This window comes from Gobio gobio (genome assembly GCF_949357685.1).
Source record: "Gobio gobio genome assembly, chromosome: 16".
Lineage (NCBI taxonomy): Eukaryota > Metazoa > Chordata > Actinopteri > Cypriniformes > Gobionidae > Gobio > Gobio gobio.
The window spans coordinates 44,836,058-44,854,715 of record NC_137109.1 but is presented as its reverse complement, the minus strand read 5'-3'; the positions used below and the strand labels follow the sequence as shown (position 1 = coordinate 44,854,715).

The 18,658-nt window shown below is 37.1% G+C and overlaps 1 protein-coding gene across 1 annotated transcript in view; it reads left to right on the top strand.

Annotated features, from left to right (window-relative positions):
* The window catches only part of col23a1a (collagen type XXIII alpha 1 chain a), a 227,362-nt gene extending 210,798 nt beyond the window's left edge, over positions 1-16,564 (top strand). The window contains exons 15-30 of the mRNA XM_079839480.1: positions 15-77; positions 216-260; positions 3,161-3,238; positions 4,430-4,483; positions 8,523-8,567; positions 8,761-8,841; positions 8,942-8,995; positions 9,079-9,144; positions 9,476-9,502; positions 9,980-10,039; positions 10,190-10,261; positions 10,584-10,610; positions 11,725-11,778; positions 11,915-12,001; positions 14,549-14,587; positions 14,784-16,564. Coding sequence (XP_079695606.1) covers positions 15-77; positions 216-260; positions 3,161-3,238; positions 4,430-4,483; positions 8,523-8,567; positions 8,761-8,841; positions 8,942-8,995; positions 9,079-9,144; positions 9,476-9,502; positions 9,980-10,039; positions 10,190-10,261; positions 10,584-10,610; positions 11,725-11,778; positions 11,915-12,001; positions 14,549-14,587; positions 14,784-14,786 — 855 coding nt within the window. The 3' untranslated portion in view covers positions 14,787-16,564. The remainder of the gene's footprint in view (positions 1-14; positions 78-215; positions 261-3,160; positions 3,239-4,429; positions 4,484-8,522; positions 8,568-8,760; positions 8,842-8,941; positions 8,996-9,078; positions 9,145-9,475; positions 9,503-9,979; positions 10,040-10,189; positions 10,262-10,583; positions 10,611-11,724; positions 11,779-11,914; positions 12,002-14,548; positions 14,588-14,783) is intronic.
* The last annotated feature ends 2,094 nt before the right edge of the window (positions 16,565-18,658 follow it).

Genomic DNA, 18,658 nt, shown 5'->3' with positions numbered 1-18,658 from the left:
TGTACGTTTGGCAGGGCGAGCAGGGAGAGCCAGGTCCTCAGGGTGACCGAGGAACCGATGGTCTGCCAGGCTTGAAGGTGAGCACTTGGTGAAACTATTCCTGTTATATAACCATATTTATATACAGCGATTCCTACAAAGACAGGACTTACAGTAAATGGTTAACATCAGTGTGATTGGTTGTATTGGTTTGATTTGGGCTTTGTATTTCTCAGGGAGATAAAGGAGATGTTGGAGAACAAGGACCCCAGGGCGAAATGGTGAGGAATGATATATCATACACTCTTAAAAATAAAGGTTCTTTATTGGCATCTATGGTTCCATGAAGAACCTTTAACAACCAAGGAAACTTATTTCAATGTTTGTGTCAGTAATAATTAAAAAAATTATATATATATATCAATATCAAGAACTGTTGTCTAAAAGGTGCAAAAACTGCAACAAAAAAAAATCCCTTTTGGAACCTTTGTTTTCCAAAAGGTTTATTTGTACATTTATTAAAAGTTAGTTTTTATCTGCGCTGCTGGATAAGTGTCACGTGTGGCAGTAATGAAGTGCACAACGAAAGAGATGAAGAACACAAACAGTCTTTAATAAAATAAACAAGGAATACTTAGGAGATCACATGAGAATGCATAACACAACCACGTTGAAGTTAAAGACAATACCGGACAAAGGAACTAAGAAAACACAGGGCTAAATACATGGAGAGGGTAATCAAACTGAACAGAAACAGGTGTGAGGGACTAATTAACAACCACGGAAACTAACTAAGAACTAGTCAAACGGAGGAGGGGGCTCAGATGGAGGACATGGAGCTGGAGAGAAACATAATGACTGTTAGAGATGGAGCCATTGAAGGAGAAGACCAGGCTGCGGACAGAGAGCTGATGAGACCGGGCAACACCGATGGTCCTGGAGGCCGAGTCGCAGTGACTTGTGTCTGAGGTGGAGCCAGGGTGCCAGAGGATTGAGGCGGAGTCGATGGGGCTGAGGACCAAGGCGAAGCCGGAGGGATAGTGCAGCCCGATGAAGCTGAAGGAGTGGAGGGACTAAGCATTGTTGAAGGTCCGTAAGTCCGTGACACAGGCAGGGTGACGTCTGACCAAGGCCGGAGGGGACGAAGGAGCCATGGTGGAGGCGTAAGGACGATGGTCTCAGGTAGAGCAGAGGGAGGGAGGAGCCCAGGCTCTGGCTTTCTGTCGGCGATGGGCTCTGGCATCATATCCGTGCAGTAGGATGATGGCTGGCTGGGCTCTGGGTCTGGAGTGGGGCTGGTGATGTTCTTCGCTTGGCAGATAGTGACACCAATCCATTATTCACCAGCACCAACTCCACAAAAGCAGCAAAAAAAGGACCATTCCCTGGGAGGGCTGCCAAAGGAGACTCATCAGACCAGGAAACATTTTTCCAATCTTCTATTGTCCAGTTTTGGTGAGCCTGTGTGAATTGTAGTCTCAGTTTCCTGTTCTTAGCTGACAGGAGTGGCACTGATGTGTCTTCTACTGCTGTAGCTCATCTGCTTTAAGGTTCGACATGTGGAGCATTCAGAGATGCTCTTCTGCATACCTCGATTGTAACGAGTGGTTATTTGAGTTTTGCCTTTCTACAGCTCAAACCAGTCTGGCCATTCTCCTCTAATCTCTGGCATCAACAAGGCATTTTCACCCTCAGACTGCCTCTCACTGGATATTTTCACTTTGTCTGACCATTGTGGGTGAAATTCCCAGTAGATCAGCAGTTTCTGAAATACTCATACCAGCCCATCTGGCACCAACAACCATGCCATGCTTAAAGTCACTTAAATTACATTTCTTCCCCATTCTGATGCTCAGTTTGAACCTCAGCAGATCGTCTTCTTGACCATGATCGTCTCAATCAGCTCCCTTGTTCAGTAGTCAGGACAATCGCAAAATGCTTCCAGTGCACTGAAACATTTGTTCCTTTAAGAGTCCCAACATGCACTGTGAAAACCAGGGAAAACCGATACTCACTATGTTCCTTTAATGGAAGTTCTGACCAAGTCACTACACATAATGACACAAAATAGATGTTTAAAAAAAATAATAATACAAACCATTATTTAATTATATTTCGTACATTGCTAGACAGGTAATGAACATAATCTAGCTAGCATTTATAATTTATTTACGGCTGAAATGTTGCACGTATATGTAACAAGCAAAGTATTTATCATAATGTACTTAAAGGGATAGTACACCCAAAAATGAAAATTAGCCCATGATTTACTCACCCTCAAGTCATCCTAGCTGTATATGACATTCTTCTTTCAGACGAATAAAATCGGAGTTATATTAAAAAAGTCCAGGCTAATCCAAGCTTTATAATAGCAGTAATAGTTGCTCTGTTTTTGAAGTCCATAAAAACTGCATCTGTCCGTCAAATATCGTGCTTCACACGGCTCTGGGTGGTTAATAAAGGCCTTCTGAAGTGAATCGATGCGTTTGTGTAAAAAAAAAAAATATATATATATTTAAAACTTTATTAAGTAAAGTTTTGGCCGATCGCCTTCCGTATTCAATTTATGGACAAAGTGTTGAAAGTGCCTCTGCCGTTCAAAAGGCTTTCGTTACCAGGTACGCTCGCCAGACATTGCATACTCATCTTGAATTGCGAGAAGGCACTTTCAACACTTTTCCACGGAAGACAATCGGCTGGAACTTTACTTTATAAAGTTTTAAATATGGATATTTTTTTTACACAAACGCATCGATTCGCTTCAGAAGGCCTTTATTAACCCCCCAGAGCCGTGTGGAGCAGTTATTTGACGGACAGATGCATTTTTTATGGACTTCAAAAACAGAGCAACAATTACTGCCATTATAAAGCTTGGATTAGCCACGACTTTTTTAATATAACTCCAATTTTATTAGTCTGAAGAATGTCATATACACCTAGGATGACTTGAGGGTGATTTTTGGGTGAACTATCCCTTTGATATAGCATTAAAACATAATGTCAGTTCTGTTTTTTTTCATAAATACCAGTGGTGATGTTGTACAATGAGGACGTTGTCATTTTTAATACATTAGAATTACAAAACAAAACTAGAGAAACAACTCTCCACGTCTGAGAATACTTAGATACTGAGAGCACATTTGTGTGATCAGTTGTGTAACTGTTGTTTTCATCCCAACAGGGCCGCCCCGGTGAGAAAGGCACATCAGCCTCTGGTGACATTGTTGACTTTAATGGCAAACTCTTAGATGCCTTTCAGGTGAGTTGTGATTGTATAATGATAATTGCTAAAAAAAAAAACTTCTCAACAACTTATAAATCTGTTATTTTTACCAATCGGTCATCTGGAATCATGTAAATTTGATGTTCCTGGTTAGACTTCCTGTAATGCAATTATGTAAGCCTCAGATGACTATAAATTCATGGTTGTATTAAAACCAAAATGCCACTGATTTTTTGTTTCTGGCAGGCCATCAAAACCATCAGTGTCTCGGTAACCGTACTGTAGCATGGGTTGCCATTTCTGCTTTTTTTTTTTTTTTTGGTTGAATATGCAGCCTGATCTTTATCCTTAACACATACTCACTGTATCCGTGTGTGAATTCAAAACAGTTCATAATATATATTTTTTGCAGTTGCCAAATTAATTCAAGTTTCAATAATGGTTGTGTATTGTGTTAATTCTTCAGTAACACTATGCAAATAATGTTTTCTTGTATTATACATTATTGTTACTACTATCATTATTATACGTTTGTGGCGTGCATGCAACATTACGTTGTGAGACAGTGAAGTAAACATGACTGACAAAATAAAATTCAAAATAGTTTTACTTGTATAGATGCAATTAGAAAATATTATTGTGCATATTCTTGTTCTGAGAATGTGTATCTGGGTTGTTTAATGAACGACTCTTGTGGTTACATTTATAACATTTGTTTAAATGTTCTGGATGATGCCCTCCTTTGAAAGTCTGTGTTTTGTCACACGGCAATTGGGAAATAGAAGGAAAAATTAGGACATTTGTTATTTTTGACATTTGCAAGGCTTTGTGGTCATCTCTGTCAACCGTGTAATCAGTCTGAGATGTTTATCGGACCACAAACATTGAAAGCACATTTTAGAGATACATTGAAATATGGTGTCAGGGAAATTAAAAAAGATCAGCCATAATTATGGTTTGTATAAGTCTAAAGAATAGCAATATTTCCTTCAAAGAATGCCATCAATATTGTTAAGCATCATTCAGGATGTTGTTTTCATACGCCAAACGTTTCAGATCCCACAGGGTTGATTACACATCGAGTTGTATTGGAACATCATTTTCTTGTTTTATAGCAGTCGTAAAATGAGGTCTATCAGAGGTTTGTGGTTCTCAAAATGCGGTGGGTTTTGCAAAAAGACCATTTTATAAGCGTTAATTATGTTTGTTTCGTTGCTTCCCAAATAGGGACCACCTGGCCCTCCTGGACCCCCGGGACCACAAGGAAAAGAAGGTCCTAAGGTGAATTTCATTCACATTTTTATCTCAAAAGTTAACAGAAATCCCACACACTGTCGATACTTGCAAAAGATATCAAAAACTTTGAATCTTTTCATTGTTTATTTGATCCGATGTCCTTGTGGTTTGGGTTATGTTGGAAAAACGTCACATCAGTTAAAACAAAGAATTAGTGAGCATAAGAGTTCTATTAGAAGAAAAGATGTTAATGATCCGATTGCGGCCCACTTTTGTACATTGAATCACGATGTGTGCTCTTTACGTTTTTGTGGGATTAAAAAAGTGAGTGTGCCATATTGAATTGCTCTTACAGAGACGCGAGTTGTTTTGGATTTTTACCCTTTAGACTTACCCATGGGTATGAATGATGAAGCATTATTTAATGTGATGTTATATATATATATATATATATATATATATATATATATATATATATATATATATATATATATATATATATATATATATATATATATATATATATATATATATAATATAATATATGATATTGGGGTGCTACATTTTTGGGATTTTGCTAATGATATATTCAGTCATTGAGCGTGAGTAATATGTGTATATGCCTGATGAAGGTCATGAGACGTTGCTAATAAAAAGTTTTTGATATCTTCTGCAATATCGATAGTGTGCAGGATTTCCTTTAATTTTTTTGAGTTTTTTAGGCACTAAGTGCAAATAGCAATAGATGCTAAATCAGAGAATGCAAAAGAAGTGCTGCACGGGGTGTGAATTCCTTATCTCTGTGTTCTTTTGATGTAAGGGATAGTTCAACTCAATAAATAAAGAATTTCCAAGGCACTCAAATGGTAAAAATCGAAATTCCAAGCCCAATGTAGAAAAAGTAAAAAAGCCTTTAATTCATTATGGCTTTGGAAATTCTTTATTTATTGAGCGATAGATGCTATTTACACCAAGTGTTAATAGCAACTAGATTCTATTTACACTAAGTGAAAATACAATTTTCTTAGCGAAATAACTGTAGATGCTATTTACTAAGTGGAAATAGCATAATAAGTGGAAATAGTGAAATATTCTATTTACACCATGTAGCCGTTCTTTGCAATATGTGTAAATAGTAATTACCTGCAGTTTATACTTGATTTTGACAGATACATACTATTTGCACCTCAGGATTGTTGTACATTAACAGGATGCAATAATAACATAGAGTGTAAATTATTATATTTATTAAAATTATGAAATGGATGCCGTCTTAATGGGACAATAAAAGCCCTCCCTACACCTACCCCCAACGCTACTCAAAAAATGCTTTTATCATAAATAAACATTTCGTTAGGCACTTTATTTCCACTTTTAGAACATTTTCTTAATTTTTATTGTAAGGGAAATGCCTTTCCGAAGTGTAATATGTGATGAGAAAAGAGAGAAGAGCGAGCTCTGCAAAAGGTGGATTTGAACCCAGTTCGATTGCGTCAAAACTAAGATCCTTAAAGGATTAGTTAACTTTTAAATAAACTTTTGCTGATAATTTACCAAGATGTCCATGTCTTTCTTTCTGCAGTCGAAAAGAGGTTTTTGATGAAAACATTCCAGGATTTTTCTCCATATAATGGACTTCAATGGGCTCCAAATGGTTCAACGTCCAAATGACAGTTTCAGTGCAGCTTCAAAGGGCTTTAAACGATACCAGACGATGAATAAGGGTCTTATCTAGCGAAACAATCAGTTTCTGCGAGAAACCGAGCAGTATTTATGCTATTATTTTACCTCTTATCAGTCGAAGGTGATCATCTCTGAGCTCCGCCATAACTTCCACTAAGTGAGGTCAAAATACGAGCATGGTCATAGATACATATATCGATCGTAGATGCCTCATTCTATTGATCCGTGCAAGCGCTAATGAGGCATCTACGTATACGTCTATGACCACGCTCGTATTTTGACCTCACTTAGCGGAAGTTATGGCGGAGCTCAGAGATGATCACGTTCGTCTGATAAGAGGTAAAATAATAGCATAAATACTGCTCGGTTTCTCGCAGAAACTGATTGTTTCGCTAGATAAGACCCTTATTCATCGTCTGGTATCGTTTAAAGCCCTTTGAAGCTGTACTGAAACTGTCATTTGGACCTTGAACCATTTGGAGCCCATTGAAATCCATTATATGGAGAAAAATCCTGGAATGTTTTCATCAAAAACCTCTTTTCGACTGCAGAAAGAAAGACATGGACATCTTGGATGACATGGGGGTGAGTAAATTATCAGCAAAAGTGTATTTAAAAGTGAACTAATCCTTTAAGCCTTATGCTTTACTGACTACACCACTGAAGATGTTTAAATAAGAAAAAAAAATGTATGTTGTTTGGTAGGGGTGTGCATTGGCACTGCCCTCACAATTCGATTCGATTACGATTCACCAGGTAACGATTCGATTCAATTCAATTCTACGATGCATTGCGATGCATCAAAATTCTACTGCACACAACAAGGCAAAAAATTTTTTTGAGGCAATACAAGCAGTCAGATATTGAACAACAGATTGTATTGGCTGCTATGTGTGTATTATCACTCTCCTGTATCTTTGACATAAATGTCATTAAATAAAATGAAATTGAATGGTACAGGGTATTGGATACGGCATTTTCAAACCTGAAAAAGAAAACATAAATCACTTCTTTCAGTGCTTTGAATGAGAAATGTTTCTCTTCTCTCATTTGAAATTATATAGAGCAATAATAACCAACTAAGCCAACTTTTTCCAGCAGTGAACATAAGTGTTTTTTTTTACACACAGTAAAAAGCTGGCACTTCATGACCTCCTGTGCAAATATTAATCCGTAATTACAGTCACACTATTGTAACAACAACCACCACCCAGGCACCCAGCAATAAAAATATTCAGTGCAACACAAATCCCCACTTGTCAGTGTTATGGTTCTTCTGATAATGGTTTAGTAATCGGGGAAATGCACCTATTATTAGTCATGTCATGCACAGGAATGACAGGTACACAGTAACGTTGACACAAGGGACTCGTCAATTCTCGTGATGATTTTAGTGTGGCAGGCGCGTTAGCAGGGCGTAAGCAGCGCGTATTTTTTTCGGCGCCCATGTTAACAGATTAGAGCATTCACACCGCACGCAGAGGCGGCGCGGCAGCTCATCGCATCGCAGGAGCAGCAGTGCCGCGATCGTTTCGGCGCCGAGTCTATTTTTGCCGCGCTGCTCACGCTGAATTAAAGCCACAGTGGATTGTTCTTGATCAAAACTGACCAGATTAACATGGAAAATAAAAAATTTCACCATGAAATCATGTAGTGAAGTGCCTCGTGTGTTTCACAATCACAGCATATGCTGCCCATCATAAATCAAAGCACGAGACAGGCGGGGCTCGGAGGAGAAGACCGGAAAATGTGACATAATGTACAATATTTGTCTGTATTTGCAATATCTGCGTGAGACAAACGCTGCCAGTGTGAATCCACAATGGGGGCGCGGGCTCCCGCTCTCCATACCCACCGCTCCTGCCCTGCTAACGCGTGCGGTGTGAAGCCGGCGTCAGAATCCGAAATGTGCCCAGATGTCCGCTTTCCAAGCTTTGGGTGCGTTTTTAATTACCCATCTATCGCGGTCATCTCCCTCCGCCTCAACCATCTTGATTGTTGTTGTTATGACCCTGGAAGTAATTGAAACTTCACAACTTTATTGTCCAACTCAAGGCCAGAAAATAAACGGTGACATAATCGATTATGGCACTTTGCCGCATCGATGCTGAATCGTGCATGCCCCGCATTGCGATGCATCGCTGAATCGATTATTGTTGACACCACTATTGTTTGGCCCAACAAGGCTTTGTTAAGCGGAGCTAGTGTGAATAGGCACGCTATTAGCACTTCGTATGAATAGACACTACGCACCTATCTATTACCAACAGGTGTGCGATGATAATTGTCAATTAATTGATTCACATTTTTATCAAAATGAGGGGCTCAGTTGAACATGCGATTGTCAGAGACTGTGGATCGATTCTGTACTTCTCTCAGTATGTTTCATTCATCCAAACAGGGTGAACTTGGCTTGCCTGGGCCTGGTGGGGTTGATGGCGAAAAGGTGATCATTTGTTCAACCTATTTAGAAGAATATCAGTTCTTTTCTTTTATTTGGTATATACATAGTTTTACAAGGAGTAGAAAAATTGTGTCCATTAAATGTTAAAGACTAATTTATATGTGTTCTATATGCACATCTCTGAGGCTAATGCAAATAAATTGCATATCAATATTTGGATTAATTTGATCATTAGGGTGATAAGGGAGAGACTGGAGAGCCTGGTGAATCTGGAGAGAGGGGGGAGAAAGGAGAAATGGGCCTCTCTGGTCCCTCTGTACGTATTCAAAGAGATGACAAGAAATTAGTCATCTTCTCCATTTTCTCCTTCTCATTTATTTTAATCATATTGTTAATGTTAATCAAATGTGTTATAGGGAGTGGATGGGCAGAAAGGAGAGAAAGGAGACTCTATTCTAGAAGACAATCTGGTTAGTACATTTATTGATTATTGACTCATTCATTAAAACTATCAGGAGTACAGTCATCTTCAGCTGTGCTTTTATGACTACAGGTTCAGATGATTTCGCAGCCGGGACCCCCAGGGCCTCCAGGTCCACCAGGACCACCTGGATACATGGTGGGACACGTTTTAGACAAATATGATATTTTATATAGATGGCATCTGATAGCAAATATGATGACTACTGACAATTTTACAAGCTTTTTTAGAATTGACTGCCATAAATTGGAATGAATCGGTGAATGAATTATTGAATCAATGAAAGTCATTTTAATGTATCATCTTGTGTTATTTAACCTTCGATCACAGATGTAACCAAACTGCACTTAGACTGACAATATGTTCACTCTTTTTTTTATGGAGTTTTAATGCCATCTGCAAGATCATGATTTTTAAGAGATATAATAACATCATTGAAAGTTTGTGAACTCTATTATGTGTGTTTTAGGGTCATCGTGGCATGCCAGGCTCCAAAGTAGGTTTATTTTATTTCATTATTTAAAATAATGTTGGACATTATGGATTCCTAAATGTAGTGATTTATCCAACTTTTTACCCTGACATGAAACATATCATAAACCTAACTTAAAGGGATAGTTCACCCAAAAATTAAAATGTTGTCATCATTTACTTACCCTCAAGTTGTTCCAAACAAACTTTTGAACACAAAAAAAGATATTTTGAAGAATGTTGGTAATCAAATAGTTGACGGTAGCCATTGACTACCATAGTAGGAAAGAAAAATACTATGGGAGTCGATGGCTACCGTCAACTGTTTGATTACCAACAGGTTTGGAACAACTTGAGGGTGAGTAAACGATGACAAAATGTTCATTTTTGGGTGAACTATCCTTTTAACTACATTGAACTCCATAATAAATGTCTAGAGATTGCCAGCGAAGTCTTAATCCACGCACTTTATCAGTCTAATTCTGTATTGAATCTCTCGCAGGGTGACCCAGGGGAGTGCATTAAAGGAGAGAAGGGAGAAATCGGTGCTTCAGGAATACAAGTAAGACAATCATCTAATCCCATAATGCACTAGTGCAGGATTTAAAAGCCATATTCACATAGATGTATGACTGGCCTGTGGATGTTATGAGTATGAAGTGTTATAACCATATCATATCCGACGGTTTATACTTATTATTATGTTTTATAGGGCCTTCATGGTCCTCAAGGGCCCCCTGGAGCAACAGGATTAGTCGGTCTACCCGGCACAAAGGGTGATAAGGTCAACTAATCACTAGTTTAACTAATCACTATTTGTAACGACCATTAGGTTTGAGCAGATGTATTTGTGCTGTTTATTTTAATCTTTTTATCTCCTTCTCTAATATGACCTAATATTTTACTCTATTCATTTTTTTAATTGTACAGCCTTTTGTTACATTTTGTGTTTTTTAAAGTACTTCATAAATAAATGTACATTTTATTTGATGAATGTGAAATGTAATGCCTAAATCGAATTGTAAAGTAATATGACATTGGTATTTTCACGATAATCCACGCATAAAATATAAATGTAGCTTAAATTATAATGTTTTCTTTCACAGGGAAAACAAGGGGAACCTGGATTAGATGTAAGTATCTATCTATCTATCTATCTATCTATCTATCTATCTATCTATCTATCTATCTATCTATCTATCTATCTATCTATCTATCTATCTATCTATCTATCTATCTGTCTGTCTGTCTGTCTGTCTGTCTGTCTGTCTGTCTGTCTGTCTGTCTGTCTGTCTGTCTGTCTGTCTGTCTGTCTGTCTGTCTGTCTGTCTGTCTGTCTGTCCGTCCGTCCGTCCGTCCGTCCGTCCGTCCGTCCGTCCGTCCGTCCGTCCGTCCGTCCGTCCGTCCGTCCGTCCGTCCGTCCGTCCGTCCGTCATATCTATCTATCATTATATCTATTGTTATATCTATCTATCTATTGTTATATCTATCTATCTATTGTTATATCTATCTATCGTTCGTTATATCTATCTATCGTTCGTTATATCTATCTATCTATCGTTCGTTATATCTATCTATCTATCTATCTATCTATCTATCTATCTATCTATCTATCTATCTATCTATCTATCTATCTATCTATCTATCTATCTATCTATCTATCTATCTATCTATCTATCTATCTATCTATCTATCTATCTATCTATCGTTCGTTATATCTATCTATCTATCTATCTATCGCTCGTTATATCTATCTATCTATCTATCTATCTATCTATCTATCTATCTATCTATCTATCTATCTATCTATCTATCTATCTATCTATCTATCTATCTATCTATCTATCTATCTATCTATCCATCCATCCATCCATCCATCCATCCATCCATCCATCCATCCATCCATCCATCCATCCATCCATCCATCCATCCATCCATCCATCCATCCATCCATCCATCCATCCATCCATCCATCCATCCATCCATCCATCCATCCATCCATCCATCCATCCATCCATCCATCCATCCATCCATCCATCCATCCATCCATCTATCTATCGTTATATCTATCTATCTATCGTTATATCTATCTATCTATCGTTATATCTATCTATCTATCGTTATATCTATCTATCTATCGTTATATCTATCTATCTATCGTTATATCTATCTATCTATCGTTATATCTATCTATCTATCGTTATATCTATCTATCTATCTATCGTTATATCTATCCTTGTATTGCAGGGTTTTCCTGGAATTAAAGGAGACAGGGGTGAGCGTGGTGAGAGAGGAGAGAAGGTACTGTATCATATTTACTGCATAGAATCAATACAACTTTCATAGTTATTAAAAAAATCAGTCCTCATTTACTGACTGTACATAGTCCTTTACTTAAAGTGATCTAATTCACTCCGATGGTTTGTCCTGTTCACAGGGAGATCGCGGTCCTGTTGGAAAGAGAGGGCTCAAGGGAAAGAAAGGCGAACAGGGACCGCCGGGTCTGGACCAGCCCTGTCCCGTGGTGCGTGCTTTAGCTACTTTTGAATGTTTATAATGTGTTGATGTTTTACAGATACATAGTGCTGAAAATCAGGTGAAAAAACATGCCGGGTAATTCTGTCAGGAACAACAAAGTGTGCCCATCTGGGAGCACAGACATATCACAGACATCTTTTCCCTTTTCCACATTTCCTCGCCTTTCTTCTGTATGTTTCTATAGACTGATGTTCCGTTTCAGTTTCTCTTTGATTGGTCTCTCCAGAGTGAGTGTGTGTGTATTGTTTGTTTTTAGTCATTATAGGAGTGTATATTCTGTATGTGTGCTCTCGCTGACAGGGAGCTGATGGATGTAAAAAAGAGGCAGTGGAAACGGGGCAGCCGGCCCCTGAGGCCCCCTGCCCACTGGTACAGTATATCTGCCTGCTCTACTCTTTCTCTACTACGTTTCTGACACTTCCTGTTTCGCCTTTTTAACTTCTCCTTTTAAACTATCCCATGTCTGTCAGCTACATAAATTACAGTTCAAAAGTTTGGGGTCAGTAAGATTTTTTTTTCTTATTCGAAAGAAATGTATATTTTTAGTCAGCAAGGATGCATTAAATTGAAATGACATTTATAATGTTACAAAATATTTCTACTTCAAATAAACGCTGTTCTTTTGACATATTTTGAAAAAATATTAAGCAACTCAACTGTTTTCAACACTGATAATAATAAGAAATGTTTCTTGAGCATCAAATCAGCATATTAGAATGATTTCTGAAGGATCATATGACACCGAAGACTGGAGTAATCACTTTGCATCACAGGAATTAAATATATATGAAATTATATATACACTCACCTAAAGGATTATTATGAACACCTGTTCAATTTCTCATTAATGCAATTATCTAATCAACCAATCACATGGCAGTTGCTTCAATGCATTTAGGGGTGTGGTCCTGGTCAAGACAATCTCCTGAACTCCAAACTGAATGTCAGAATGGGAAAGAAAGGTGATTTAAGCCATTTTGAGCGTGGCATTGTTGTTTGTGCCAGACGGGCCGGTCTGAGTATTTCACAATCTGCTCAGTTACTGGGATTTTCACGCACAACCATTTCTAGGGTTTACAAAGAATGGTGTGAAAAGGGAAAAACATCCAGTATGCGGCAGTCCTGTGGGTGAAAATGCCTTGTTGATGCTAGAGGTCAGAGGAGAATGGGCCGACTGATTCAAGCTGATAGAAGAGCAACTTTGACTGAAATAACCACTCGTTACAACCGAGGTATGCAGCAAAGCATTTGTGAAGCCACAACACGCACAACCTTGAGGCGGATGGGCTACAACAGCAGAAGACCCCACCGGGTACCACTCATCTCCACTACAAATAGGAAAAAGAGGCTACAATTTGCACAAGCTCACCAAAATTGGACAGTTGAAGACTGGAAAAATGTTGCCTGGTCTGATGAGTCTCGATTTCTGTTGAGACATTCAGATGGTAGAGTCAGAATTTGGCGTAAACAGAATGAGAACATGGATCCATCACGCCTTGTTACCACTGTGCAGGCTGGTGGTGGTGGTGTAATGGTGTGGGGGATGTTGTCTTGGCACACTTTAGACCCCCTAGTGCCACGGCCTACCTGAGCATTGTTTCTGACCATGTCCATCCCTTTATGACCATCATGTACCCATCCTCTGATGGCTACTTCCAGCAGGAAAATGCACCATGTCACAAATCTCGAATCATTTCAAATTGGTTCCTTGAACATGACAATGAGTTCACTGTACTAAAATGGCCCCCACAGTCACCAGATCTCAACCCAATAGAGCATCTTTGGGATGTGGTGGAACGGGAGCTTCGTGCCCTCGATGTTCATCCCACAAATCTCCATCAACTGCAAGATGCTATCCTATCAATATGGGCCAACATTTCTAAAGAATGCTTTCAGCACCTTGTTGAATCAATGCCACGTAGAATTAAGGCAGTTCTGAAGGCGAAAGGGGGTCAAACACAGTATTAGTATGGTGTTCCTAATAATCCTTTAGGTGAGTGTATATATATAACATAAAAAACATATTAAATAAAAAAAAAATCGTTTTTTTTTTTTTAAATCATATAAATGCAGCCTTGAGCATTGGTGAGACTGAGAAAATTTTTCCAACCCCAAACTTTTTATGTTAGTGTTATAAAATCCAAAGCGGATGCATAAAATATTAACTAAGACTGACAAGAAACATTGTAACTTTTCAAGCATTATGTAGTGTATGATCTGATAATATTTTATTAGTGTTCATAACTTCATAACACCTTAGCATTATTGTGATCAGTTTGGCAAGCATGTCTTGGTGTTGTGATCCTTTGCTTTGAGTTTGTAGATTGATGTCTTTTATTTATTTATTTTATATAATATAACAAAAATGATTATTAGAATTTTGTGTGCAGTGTATGTTTGCAGGCAATAATACCGTTTTAAATAGCAATTTTTATATTTTTATACACACACACACACACATATTAATTTTACCACATTAATTTGATCAATAAAATTGCTCTTACACTGTTATTCTTATGTTTTTCCCCCCAAGGGTCCCGATGGACTTCCAATACCAGGTTGCTGGCATAAGGTCAGTAGTAAAAAGTAAAACAAATGCATTTATGACACTTGAATATACCATAACTGTGTCTGTACAGTTCACGTGTGTGACTTTACCATTAACAATTGCCTGCAGTGCTTCAGCACAGATGCCACAGAGCTGTTTTATGTTGGATTTTGGTATTGCTCATGACTAATATGGTTTGTTTGTTGTTGTTTTTTTGCAGTGATGTGTAACCTGAGGCATGTCGTCTGTACATATTGATGTGATATATATTGGAATTTCATACAGCTTTTTCACTTTTTAAATATTTTTACATTTCATGAAGACAAGAGACTTTGATGAACACTCATCAGTGTTAATTCTTTCTTAAACGTTTTTTTTTTTTTTTTTGACCAAATAGTGGATGCTGTGTTTTTGTGTTTTTTTTTTATTCCTGGCGCATACGATGACAGTATTATTCACAATCAGCTGATGAGCTCGGGGAATGTTGCATGGGCATGCTGGACCGACCCGCTCAACTGGTGATTTTGCATCACATCCCCTTTTGTTTTTGAAGGAGCAGGGAATGCTTCAGAAACTCAAGAGGAAACGTCTCACCCAGCCTTGATGTTCTTCAAGAACCCGAGGAGTTTCAATGACTTTACGGTCCCACAAGTGACGGTATCTCAATAATATTGGTTAATATTGACTGTCCTCAATGTGCAGGTCGAATGAGGGATGCAAACAGCCCTCGCTATGGTCAATATTTTTCATGGACGAACATAATTGAGCTCTTGGAGATGATGAGAGATCAGGGATTGATCTCATGGATGCAGTTACTCCATTGGACAGTTACAGCAGCCTGAAATAAGAGGCGTTGGCATGGAGGTGATACAGGACAGATCATTATTTTGAGAATATTCATGAGCAGTAATTTATAATGATTTATCTCTTATGTTACTGTTTTATGCTTAGTTTTTTGTCGTTTTTAACTCGTAAGCAAAAACACAAAGCATCAGGAATTGACGCCCAAAGAGGGCAAGCATTTACATATTAATGCATATATCATGTTCAATAGAATAATAAAACGAATACTGCATCTGTTTTAAATCGGCACAGCATCATAGTGAGCGAGAATAGTGTGTTCTATTGTACCTGTTTATTTTTGTATTTCTTTAATACTACTGCATCTATGTTTTGTTGTGATACTTTGTATGAGATCTATGTTAACTGTAACTACCTGCCGTTGTTTTTAACGTCACAATTCATATTCCATATTATTGTTCATAGTAATTTATGGTATATACCAATGTGCTTTTTGAAGATGGCAAAACTGGTGTTTTTGTAACCTCAGTTCAACCATCCCGAGGACTCAAGTTTAAGACTGTTGACGAAAAAATGCTTTATTATATTTCATTGCATGAAGCAAAGAAAATATTAGAGATTCCATTTTATCAATCTCATTTTGTTTCTTTGGTTTTCCAAGATTTTACACATCCAGAAGAGATGTTTTTTAAGCATGTTCAGCATACATTTCCATTATGGTGTACCCGCTTTCAGGGATTTACAACCATTCTACATAAGCTTTTCTCTAATATTTATTGTTAATAATCAAATATCCGGTGGTCAGTTTATATGAGGAATCTTGTATGCATTTACAGATAACGGATTTGAATTTTTAGACGTCTGTCTTTGGTATTAATTGGCTGACAAAATTCTCTGAGTAACTATGTGATTTACATAACCGTAAAAAAAATGGATTGACCAATAGTATTATAGCGACATTTTAGAAAAACCAAACCAAAATGGGAGGACATTTTGAGAGCATTTATTTTCTTTAGTGTTTTTTTTTTCAACGCAAATAATGTTTAATTTTGAAGAGATTGAAAGATTTTGCTGCTGAAACAGTATTTGTATTTAATAGTTGATATGAGGTAAGGAAAACAAACCTTGCCAACTGCCTGACAGCCATTACGTGCATTGATTTGCTTTTGAAGATGTTTTATAAAATAGAACTTAAAGTTTGTTACTAGTAATCCTAACTTGCCTTTCCTCTGACCTTGGTCTTGGTCAAAAAAACTGGGTGCTGGTGGCATTTTAATATGGAGGACCAAATTACTCAAAATTAATTAAATAAATAAATAATGAATATATATTTTTCTATGAAACAACATTTATTGTTTAGTATATTTCATAATATCCTCTATCACAGACTATTACAGTTTAAATATCATATTTTTTCATAATAAAATGTGCTTTTACAAAAAGCTAAATTGAAAAAGCTAATTTACGAATGACACCTATTTGACAAATCATATTTCCAAAAGCACGATTTTCCCCAAAAATGTTTTTCATAATAATATAGGACATTTCTCAAATGCCAATCAACAGGCAGTAGGCGGTGCTTAATAGTAGCAATAGTCCTCTATTATTATGAAAAAAATCTTTGGGAAAATCGTGCTTTGGAAATACATGATTCATCAAATAGGAGTCATTCGTGAATTCAGCATATTATTATGAAAAACGGCTTTTTGAAAAAGCACATTTTATTATTAAAAATAGATATTTAAAAATGTAAAGTGTGTGAAAGGGGATATTGTGAAATATATTAAACAATAAATGTTGTATTTTCATAGAATTTTACAAAATGTATTTAATTCAATTTTATATTTTTTAATTATTTCAAAATAAACAGGTACATTTAATTATTGTTTTATTTTATTATTTATTTCATATTGAGTCATTTGGTACCTCCATATTTTAATAGCTTCCCACAATCTGCTCTGACTGAAGGCCAAAGTATACTTTGTTCGACGCATGCGCAGTCGGTTACAACCCATGTAAACACTGCGAATGTCCGTCGGTACGCATAAAAAGCGATGCATACTTTGACTGTGACGCTTTTCACGGTCCAATCAATTCCTGATGTGTGCCACTTTTTTTTCATGATTGCATGAATATTCCGTTTCACTTGGAAATATGTCACATTTCACAAGTAATAAGGGTGCAGATTCATGTTGACTTTAAATGTCAAGCTAATTAAGGATTGAAGAAACATGTCCTTTGCTTATTTTAGTGGTATCACGTAAAATCATGTGTTTCTTTCATTCAAAACTAAATAAAATATCCCAATAAAAATTGTTCATTGTGCTTGACAGCGATGTTTTATTATAGGAATCAAATACCCATACTGAGCATTATGAACAGGTAATATGTGATACAACACGTGACTTGTGTTAGACAGTTTGGCCTGAGATGCAAAAGCCACTTCGCTCTTACAAAATTCAACACTAAAAACAGATTCCAGCACTATGAAAAACAAACCAAACTACAACAGGTAAAGTTGAGCACAGAGTGGAATATTGTAAAGCTAAAGCATTTCCACTACAAATGTACAAAACGGCAACAGTGAAATGATTCCAGCTTCAGCATACACAGCAAACCTTCAAAACAGTACTCGGCTGTTATGTGCGATTAATGAAAATACAATACAAAACTATACAGAAAAAAAAAAAAAAAAGTCTTGTGTGCAATGTGAAACCCAGTGATAGGAATGAGGCGCTTTCAGCATGCGGATATAAACAATGCTATAGCTTATTGCACACGGGGCACCACACATGACAAAATAAATCACAGCAATATCTCGTCATTGATTAATAAAATTAAATTAGTAATTTGAACTAAATAAACAGTTCAGTTAAGTCACAAAAATGGCGTTTAAACGCGTTTCAACTATGTAAAAAGATGGATACCTGACTGCGGTTTGCCATTTGTCAGCAGTATGTTATGCTGTCAATGTGCTTTATAACTACAACATGTGCTTCTGTCACTGATGAAACCCATCAATATATAACGGAAAATACTGTTGAAACAGGTTTAACACAAAAGCTTTTCAAAACGGTCCACAAAATTCAGATTCACTGTCAACAGATGTACTCATGAATGCATCTCATTCTTAAAAACACAGAAGCATATTGCTGATTATGCATATTTTCACTGCAATTGCATGTAGGTTTTATAACGTAATAATCAAAAGCAATCTGTCATAGCACACACTAATAAAAAAAACATTCAAAATGTTCAAGAAAAAGTGGTACATTTGGAGTGGGGAGGGAGGGC